At 41.6% G+C, this 10,000-nt stretch overlaps 1 protein-coding gene across 1 annotated transcript in view; it reads left to right on the forward strand.

Moving 5' to 3' along the window:
- Positions 1 to 4,023: 4,023 nt before the first annotated feature.
- Positions 4,024 to 10,000, forward strand: part of LOC137995254 (uncharacterized) — an 18,634-nt gene continuing 12,657 nt past the window's right edge. The window contains exons 1-4 of the mRNA XM_068840829.1: positions 4,024 to 4,174; positions 4,563 to 4,662; positions 4,875 to 4,952; positions 6,580 to 6,657. Of these exons, the coding sequence (XP_068696930.1) occupies positions 4,024 to 4,174; positions 4,563 to 4,662; positions 4,875 to 4,952; positions 6,580 to 6,657 (407 nt within the window). The remainder of the gene's footprint in view (positions 4,175 to 4,562; positions 4,663 to 4,874; positions 4,953 to 6,579; positions 6,658 to 10,000) is intronic.

Genomic DNA, 10,000 nt, shown 5'->3' on the forward strand with positions numbered 1-10,000 from the left:
TTACTTAAGACTTACCGCGCACCGGTGGCTCAGTTGGTTGAGCATCATAAGGATGTATTAATTCACTCTCCTTAGCTGGCTTAATCTTTCACAACCCAATGGCAAATGTTTTTTTAAGGATTACTTTCCCAATTAAACGTTTTTTTTTTTCCTTTAAATTTTTGGTTAAAATCCAGGTGAGACATTTATTACCTCGTTTTGCCTCTTGCTACAGTATGAGGGGTATCGACGTCACGAAATCAAGGATTTAGTCAATTAAGAGGTCGTATGTCAACACATTCATCACCTGAAATCACTGGCCTCTGACGCAGTCACGCGCCTTGTTACGTTGCTATGTTGAGATATTACATGGAAGAAATATTTTAGGGATACGGAGGGTATAAACGGCTCACCTTAAAGTGCCCCTAACCCTAAAATACTTCTTTTCGCTAATATGAATCTTTGCACCTGTTCGAAACGAATTGCGGCCATTTTTTTTTTCTTTTCTAACAAATCCTGTCTCTTTACAGGCTTCAAAACTTGCGAAAAACCAGGCATCTTTTGTTCACGACCGAGTCGGAAGGGGAGTGAGTCTATTCCTGATTTGACGTCACAATCTACTTTACATGCATGTTTACAAGGAGTTAATGCAATGTAAATCAGTCTGTGAAGGCTATGAAAAGGCAGGATTTGTTAGAAAAAGGAAGAAAAGGCCGCAATGCGTTTCGAACAGATGCAAAGATTCATTTTAGCGAAAACAATATTTTGGGGTTAGGGGCACTGTAAGTGAAACTTTGCCAGTAAATTAATTTATGTGGCCGGAAGAGAAAACTTACCCCTGAACAAGGGGTATCAATTCTTGGAAGTATTACCGATTTGAAGAGATAAAGAGGGCTCGTTTTCATACCGGTGTTTGATGGAACGGACGAAAATTCTTCATGTCAATGATCGAACTGTTAAACGTCTTCTTAACAGAAATGGTTACTTCTTCCGGCACGCAAAAAGGGGTTGATGAGTCAGACAGACAAAGGAAAGAGGGTTGCATTTGCCCAAACGATGCAAGAAAACTCTCCCCCAAATGTATGGACACACTCGATCGCCTTTTATTTGGATGGTGTCTCGTTCGTCTACAAGGCGAACTCAATGGACCAAACCTGTGCTCCTAAAGGAAGAGTATGGAGAAGAAAATCAGAAGGGCTTACACGAGGGTGCTTCGATAAAGGGAAGAAAGTCGGAACGGGAGGAAAAGTTGCCAAATTTATGGTTGTAATAAGTTTCGGAAAAGGATTAGTAATTTGTGAAAGATACAAGAAAATGAATGGCAATTACTTCGCATCTTTTATTGATAACACCTTTAACGCCACGTTTTCGTATTCTGACAAAGGATTGCGTCGGATGTGGCTTTAGGGTGGTGATCCATCTCAAAACAACATAGCAGCCCGTGGCGCTATGGTTCGTTGTCAGTCAGAACTTTTAACAATACCGCCACGAAATCCGGACTTGAATCCCATGGAGAACGTTTTTCACATTGTTCCCAGGAAGTTCGAGAAAGATCCCGGGAGAAAGATGCGCTTCAGCGAAAGATTACCCATTTAAATAATAGAGTGTTTCTGTCGAGGAACTATATGCTGATAGATGCCCCGCGGAAATTTGATGTTCTTAAAACAAATATTTGCCCGAGAAGCGAAGCTTCGAGGGCAAATGTGCTAGTTTTAAGAACATCAAATTTCCAAGGGGCAACTATCAGGCCGATAGTTCCGAGACATAAACACTCTATTGTCTTTATTGTTCACTACTAAATTTTCTTCCGCGCGCCAGCTCAAAAATCATGTTGAATTCTTTTCAACTTTATTAGACGAAAGCCGTGTCAGCCAATGTAAAAGTTGAAAAAGAAAACAAACAAAAACCCTCTTAATACAATTTCGATTGTTTATTTTCCATAAGGCCGCTTGTTTACAGAGGTATTTTCAGCGGACGACTACTATCCATCCGGGTATTTTCCTCGGACGGGCACTATGGGCTGATAGTGTCTCTCCGCGGACGAACACTATCGCGTCACGTGATCAATTTAAACCAATAAGAATCGGAGAAAATTTAGTGGTGAACTATAAGAATCTATAGAATCTGCGATAGAGTACAAGAAACGATAAATAGCATTTTTGGGAGCTGATCGATAAAACTATACCGGGTCTATGAACGGTCGCGTCCTTGAAATCATACGAAGCAATGGCAAATTTAAAGTACCGCTTTTAGCTTTGTAGCGCAATTAATGGTTTTACATGACATCAAAACGTCCAAGGCACGATTTACGAGATGTCTTACACGATTTACTTCTGCTTTGAGACGCTTTTCAACGGTTTAGCTCGATTAACAAGCAATCAAAGTAGTGTCTGTCTGTTCAATCACTTTACTGACCAGACAAGAAAATCGTGAAAAATCGACAAAATTCGTGCCCATCAACATTCTTGCGAAAGTAAATCATGCTCTACTTTTCAGCATGGAAAAATCAGAAGATAGATCAGGTAAAAATCGCTAACACTTCTTAATAGGCTCGGTATGGCTACCACAGAGACGTACTGAACGCAATTAGTAGGTGGATTACATTATAATTGTAGAGGGTTCGAATCCTCCTTCCAGCAATATTACTGTGTTTATTTCCTTTTTATTGGTTCTATTCAGTTTTTTATAGGCTTCCTGTTTCAAACGCAGGCTTACGAGAATCATTAAAGTAAATTTTCAAGTATTCGAGGTGCCAAATTTTTTATTCATCCCTCAATATTTCTGAAATTAATTTTTATCAGTTAAAAAAATGAATGAATGAACAATTAATTAACTTATGAAGTAACGCTGTACAAGTAATTTTTAGGAGTGTGTTTCACATCATAGGGATTCAATATTTCCTACATTGTCATAATATTCTAATTCCATAATAACAATTCTTTAATAGAGCCGTTTTCAATTCAGTGTCGAAAGTAATTAGCGAATTGCTTCACTCAGTGATTGGTTAAAAGTTCTCGCGCCATTTTTTCAACCGATCATAAGTGATACCAAAACCAATCGTGGCTGGCGGGTGCACATTTTCCCGCGCTTTGTGCCGGCTGCGTGTAATTACTTGGAGTTTCGATTGGTTTACTGGATTATCTCCGTCCTTTTTGATTGGCCAAAGTAATTACTTTGGTTTGGTTTTACGACACTCCATTGAAACTCGCTCTAAAGAACAAATACAATAATTCAAATAATTTCAACGATCCCGCTGGCTATCGATGCAAAATAAATTCGGCAAAGCATTTTGCACATGAAGGAACTGTCAGTTGCTCACTTTCTCAAATTTGTCCTTGGAACTGGAAAGAGTGCCAGCGTACCGCCATCATTTCGGTTCTTCTTTCATCGATAACCCCTCCCCTCACAAAAACAATATCGGGCTTGGTAGTAAAAAATATTGGGGTAGCCCCTTTAAACTCTAGATCTCGCAAAAAATATGACTTTGGGGCGGGAAGATGTACTGGCTGACCCTCGAGCATAAGAAGTAAATCATGCCACTGAATGATTGGGGGATTCCATCTAAAGTCGTTTAAAAATGACCTCCGCTTTTTCAGCACCCACCAACGCGAAATTTGATGTTGCGGGAATACAAAAAGAACTATAAATAATGTTTAATGGGTTACTAAGAGACGTTTTGCTATGTTTGCAGGACCCTTTAGAAGAATGTTTCGAAATTTCCCCCTTCCTTTTTCAAGAATATTTATTACAGCTTCACTAAATGCTTCCCTCGACACATCGTTCCAAAGCAGGATCTGCTCACCGCACTGCATCCACCTTCCATTGCATCCCTTGGTGCAAGGATCTTCCACGAATTTCTTTAAGAACTCTAGCCCCGAAATTTTGCTTCTTTGGAGCACTTCACTTGCCCTCTCCATGACCCAATCCGTTGACTTCCTTAACAACCCTGTTCCCCCTATTCATCACGAATTCCGCTACGTCGCCTTTTGTTCACGTGCAAATGCAAGTAGCTTTGTTCTATTCTGGATGTTTATTTCAACGATTATGTTCGAAACCTCGAAGCAGCTTAGACGCTGGGATCGCCTACGCTTGATGGTTTTGTTTGCTTGTCTGGGATTCTCCTCCATCTCTTCTTCGACGCCGTCTTCGCAGTCTTCGTCGCCTGTGAATTCTGCTGATGAATCGTTGAGTGCAGGTAACCGTCTTTTAACACACGCTTGACTCGCCGACATCGTCCTTGGTGGACCACGATTTACCAAATCAGGATGATTTTGAGACTGAATGAAACTGTCATGTTCTTTTGTTGTGTGCAACCAAGCGGTGTTATGACAACTATTAATTTAATACGCTAGAGTGAGAAAGTATGTAACTTTCCTTTTTAAGGATCGTAAGACACATTTACCGGTGCGCAACCGACAAAGGAATTCTAATATGAGATATATAGTCTTGTGATTGAACATGATCTTGCTGGGTACCTTATTTTATTGGCCAACGTACAAAACTGTTATTGTTCCCCTCCCCTTGAAGCGTGTAAGGGGGTTACCCCTAATTAACATTCAGAGTGCAGTTTGATGCCTTAATAGTTTCGAGGAATATAGCACTGAAAGCCATTGAAGCGGTGGTCGTGTCTTTCCAAGCTCTTGCTCTTAAGCCTCCGTTTCCTTCACGACAAGGTGCGGTCAGGTACTAATTGAATTGTATTGATACAAATTGCTAATTACTTATAACGTACTTGATCAAAGACAAGAGAGGGTGCAATTCTCTCTCAACTAAGTTCCGAAAAGTTGCTCAAGTCTTTGAGGAATTTGACTTTCTGACTTACTTCGCTTACAGCTTCCGATCGTTACGTCCAGCCATTGGTACTGACTGCTCTCCAACGATTTTTTTTTTCCTAGGCTGAAAGAAGCCGGAAAAGAACTGCTAAAGTACCTTTACTTATTTCAGGTGAATTACAAGACAACTTCCACAGCCGGGTAAGCTAAGATCTTTGATCCTGGTAATAATTGCATTAAATTAACCCATGGTTCCATCACGAAGAATTCAGTGAACGGCCGAAAAAGAAAGGCATTATGTCGGTCTCCGCGCGGCGAAGCCGAGTAGATTGGATGGCAAACGTTTGGATAAAAAACAAACAAACCCTCTTCAGTGCAAACTACTTTGAAATGAAACCATGAACGAAGAATTCACCGCGGGCCAAAAACAGCAAAAATGTAAGAAAACAAAGTACGATGCAATTGCTGTTTTGACGTTTCTTGGAGAAGGTGAAGAAATCAGACAAGTAACAAACATGCCTCGCTGTAAGCTAGACAAAATGGAAAGCAGTTCTGAAATAAAGTATGAAGTGAGTATGTCATTTACAAGAACTGAAGTGAGTATGAAGTGAGTATGAGGTGAGTATAACAATTAAAACCAGTAATGACTAACAATAACTTGGAACGCAGAGCTGTATGCTAGCGCCATTTCACACAAAATTGTTTCACAAAATCCACTGCAATCATTCCCGAAGCCGTCGATTCGTGAAAGCGGAATATTTTAAAATTTCACGCCGATCATAACATGCTTTTAAACACGTACTATTTATTTCAAATTAGACACAGATCGTACGTTAACAGCTAATAAGAAATTCCACTTGCAGTTTCTTTTTTCAGTGTCGCTCAGATCGGTTTAATAAAGCAGGTGTGCGCTCGAATCGCGTATAACTTCTAATTGTGCGTGCGACCGCGTGTTCATCTCATCATTACCCAAAATAACGCTACAATTAACGCCGAGCAGGAGCTCATACAATCTTAGACAGAATAAAATGGAACAGAAATGCCCCGTCCCCCCTTAATCAAAGATGAAGCCACGCGGAGGCCATAATGCGCCATTTTCCCATCTCATTGATTTTGCGGGGAGGGTTGGTCTCAATTTTCCATTTAATCTGTCCAAGATAGGTAGCTACGGTCCTAAACCAAAAGCTTCATTTGCACTTTGTGTTTTGGTTAGTAAAAATTATAATTAAGCTCTTGGTTTCTTTCTTGTATGTAGGGAACTAAAATTAGTTATGACAACTATTAATTTTATACGCTAGAGTGAGAGAGTATGTAACTTTCCTTTTTAAGGATCGTAAGACACATTTACCGGTGCGCAACCGACAAAGGAATTATAATATAAGATATATAGTCTTGTGATTGAACATGATCTTTCTGGGTACCTTTTCTTATTGGCTAACGTACAAAACTATTGTTCCCAGCCCCTTGAAGCGTATAAGGGGGTTACCCCTAATTAACATTCAGAGTGCAGTTTGATGTCTTAATAGTTTCGAAGAATATAGCACTGAAAGCCATTGAAGCGGCGGTCGTGTCTTTCCAAGCTCTTGCTCTTAAGCCTCCGCTTCAGTTCACGACACGGCATTAAGTGAAGTGTATTGATACAAATTGCTTATTTCTTGTAACGTATTTGATCAAAGACAGGAGAGGGTGCAATTCTCTCTGAACTAAGTTCCGAAAAGTTGCTCAAGTCTTTGAGGAATTTGACTTTCTGACTTACTTTGCTAACAGCCCCCATTCGTTACGTCCAGCCACTGGTACTGACTGCTCTCCAACGAATCTTTTTCCTTAGGCTGCAAGAAACCAAAAAAAAACTGCCAAAGTACCTTTACTTATTTCCGGTGAATTACAAGACAACTTCCACAGCCGAGTAAGCTAAGATCTTTGATCCTTGTAATAATTGCATTAAAGTAACCCATGGTTCTATCACGAAGAATTCAGTGATCGGCCGAAAAAGATAGGCATTATGTCGGTGCTCCGCTCGGCGAAGCCGAGTATATTAAATAGCAAAAGTGTGGACCAAAAACAAACAAACCGTTGCAAGTCCAAAGTGCTTTCAGATGAAACCATGAACGAAGAATTCACCGCGGGTCAAAAACAGCAAAAATGTAAGAAAACAAAGTACGACGCAATTGCTGTTTTGATGTTTCTTGGAGAAGGTGAAGAAATCAGACAAGTAAAAAATATACCTCGCTGAAAGCTAGACAAATTGCAAAGCAGTTCTGAAATGAAGTATGAAGTAAATATCAAGTGACCATCAAGTGAGTATGTCTCATAGTATCCGCGCGGTATCCCATGGCCGCGGAAGCCTGCAGCTGGATCCCATACATGGACACGTAGTCCGGCATGGCGGCAATGTTTTTTGGATGTTGAATAAACTCTGAGCACATACTATTTCATGGTGACGAAAGCGCGATCTTTTTGGAGAAACAAGGAAGAAACGGAACATGGAACTCTTCAAGTAAAAATTACGGGACCTTTCACGTCAGTTCATCAGAGATTTTCAAGTTTCAATATTCGACCCGCTCGACGCGATTACCGCCATTTCCAAGTTTCAGATTTCAAGCTTCTACATTCAGACACCAGCGGTGTATCTCATTGCAACCAACAACTATGGATAAGTTCACGATTCCCTCAATGGATTGGTCAACATCTTGAGATATCCACAAGATATTCAAGCTTTTCAAGCAAAAATGCAGCCTTATTTTCGATGGGCCTCTCTCAAGCAAGACAGAAGGTCAAAAGGCGAGGCTATTCTTGCTGTTGGCCGGCAATAATACAGCAACGTGGGAAATTGAAACGGACCAGTTTAAGCTTCAGCCAATATTTGAGACGTTTGAGGCACACACAAAGCCACAGAGCAACCAGATACTATCCAGGTACCAGCTAAGATGTCTCAAACAAGATGACATGCCCTTGGAAGATTTTTTAACCAAAGCCCGAACATTGATCGACGACAGTGGATTTGACCCTGCATTCAAAGTCGAAAATCTCCGAGACATATTGATTTTTGGTCTGAAATCAGACTAGGTCAGAAAAGATTCCATCTCCAAAGGCAACTCCCTTACCTTTCAACAAGTCTATGACTTCGCAAAAACAGAAGAGAGCACTAGGGCGCAGATGCAAGTAATCAGACAGGGAGATCTGAACACTAGATTATATTCTGTAAGAAGCAAAAACAACGCAGTTTCATTTGAAGGCTCAGAGCAAGAGAGCAGTTCAAATAAAAGTCATTTAAAGCACTACAGCTCATCGGCCAGCAAACCAAAATTCAAATTTAAAATCAGTGGTTGCTTCAGATGTGGAAACAAACATGACAGCGGCACTATATGCCAGCCACACATGCCAAGTGCACATACTGCAAGAAAACAGGGAACTTCCAGAGGGTATGGATGAAGAAAGGTCTCAAAAAAGTGCATGACATCGTACAGAGTCCAGAATACCAGGGCCAAGAGATCCACTTGCACAATGACTATGAGGAAACCAGTGATTCTTCAAGCATAAACAACCATGGCGACGACGAGGGAAGCGACTCTGAGCCAATAACCGTGTTTTTAGATACCATTCCCTCCCACAATTATATTGATAGCATGAGCAGTTACCCTTAGAACAAGATCTATGCAACTGTCAAGATCAACGACAGGCGTAGCATGCAAATGAAGGTAGACACAGGAGCAGACACTTGTATCCTTACTACAGATAACTTACAGAAGTTAAGAATTTCTGTCGACATCAAACCGTGCAGCAGCATAGTGAAGGGTTACGGAGGAAATCCCATACAAAACCTGGACACCACAAACCTTCAAGTAACTTTCAAGAACACCTCGATATCCACAACGTTTACCATTGTTGAGGCCCCAGGCCACCCCTCGACGATTGGCTGCCAACAAGCCCAAGAACTCGGCATCGTAACTATCAACGTTGAAGAAGTCTCTAATGTTTCAGTCCCATGTGCAGCACAGCAAACTGTCCAAGCAGGCTGGTCTCTCCAAAACCACCGTGTTAAACGAATAGCAGGACTGTTTCGATAAAATTAGCCGGTTCCCTGGGGATTAATATGACATCGAGCTCATCTACAACCCGAGACCAGTCGTACACCCTTCGCGGACAGTTTCTGTTCACATCCTACCACTGTACAAGGCTGAGATAGAGAAAATGAAAATCATTACCGAAGTAACAGAACCTACAGACTGGGTCAATTCAATTTTTTGCAACGTTAAGGAGACACCTGATGGAAAGAAGAAGGTGAGGCTGTGCTTGGACCCCAAAGACTTGAACAAGAACATTCGCCGAGAACATTACTACAGCAGAGCCATCGACGAGATTCTCCCATTACTGCACGGTAAGAACTGCTTCTCAGTAGTCGATACAACGAAAGGCTACTGGCATGTCGAGCTCGACCACGCATCTAGTCTCTTGTGCACCTTCAACACTACTTTTGGTCGATACAGATTTAAGTGTTTACCATTTGGCATAGCTTTTTCTCAGGACATTTTCCAAAGAAAGTTAGACGACATCTACAAGAAGATTCCCAATGTTATTGGGATAGCCGACGACATCGTCGTTTTTGGCTCGACAGAGGAAGAGCATGACCAAGCATTCGTCAACATGCTTTAGGCCACCAGAGCAAACAATGTGAGCCTGAATTCTGAGAAACTACAATTCAAACAACGACGCGTCAATTTCTTCGGCTACTCACTGACACAAGATGGTAACCTTCCTGCAGCTGACAAATTAGAAGCTCTCCAGAACATCTCTGCGTCATCTAACACAAATGAGCTCCTGTCCCTACTAGGATTGATCACATACCTCAACCGCTTCTCAGCCAAAGTGGCAGAGCTTACAGCACCCCTTCGTCAGCTAACGAAAAAGAATGCCCACTTCAAGTGGGAGCAGCACCCAGGCTGCACTAGATAGAATCAGAGGAACTTTGCTCGGCCCGATTTTGTCTTACTATGACCCTGATCCAGCAACAAGCACCATCCTACAGTGCGATGCCAGCCAGAAGGGGTTAGGCGCCTGGATAATACGAAATCCCTTTGGAAGAAAGCAGTTGATAATACTGAACCAGTACCCCGAAACAGCCCTGTGGATGTACAGAATAATTTCTCTGGATGAACACCTTCCTTCACCCTATGAGCTCTTGTATGGGCGGAAGCCCAGATCACCACTAACGAGTAGTAACCTCCCCCTCCAATCAAAGAACCCTGCCA

The sequence above is a fragment of the Montipora foliosa genome, chromosome 3 (assembly GCF_036669935.1).
Source record: "Montipora foliosa isolate CH-2021 chromosome 3, ASM3666993v2, whole genome shotgun sequence".
NCBI lineage: Eukaryota > Metazoa > Cnidaria > Anthozoa > Scleractinia > Acroporidae > Montipora > Montipora foliosa.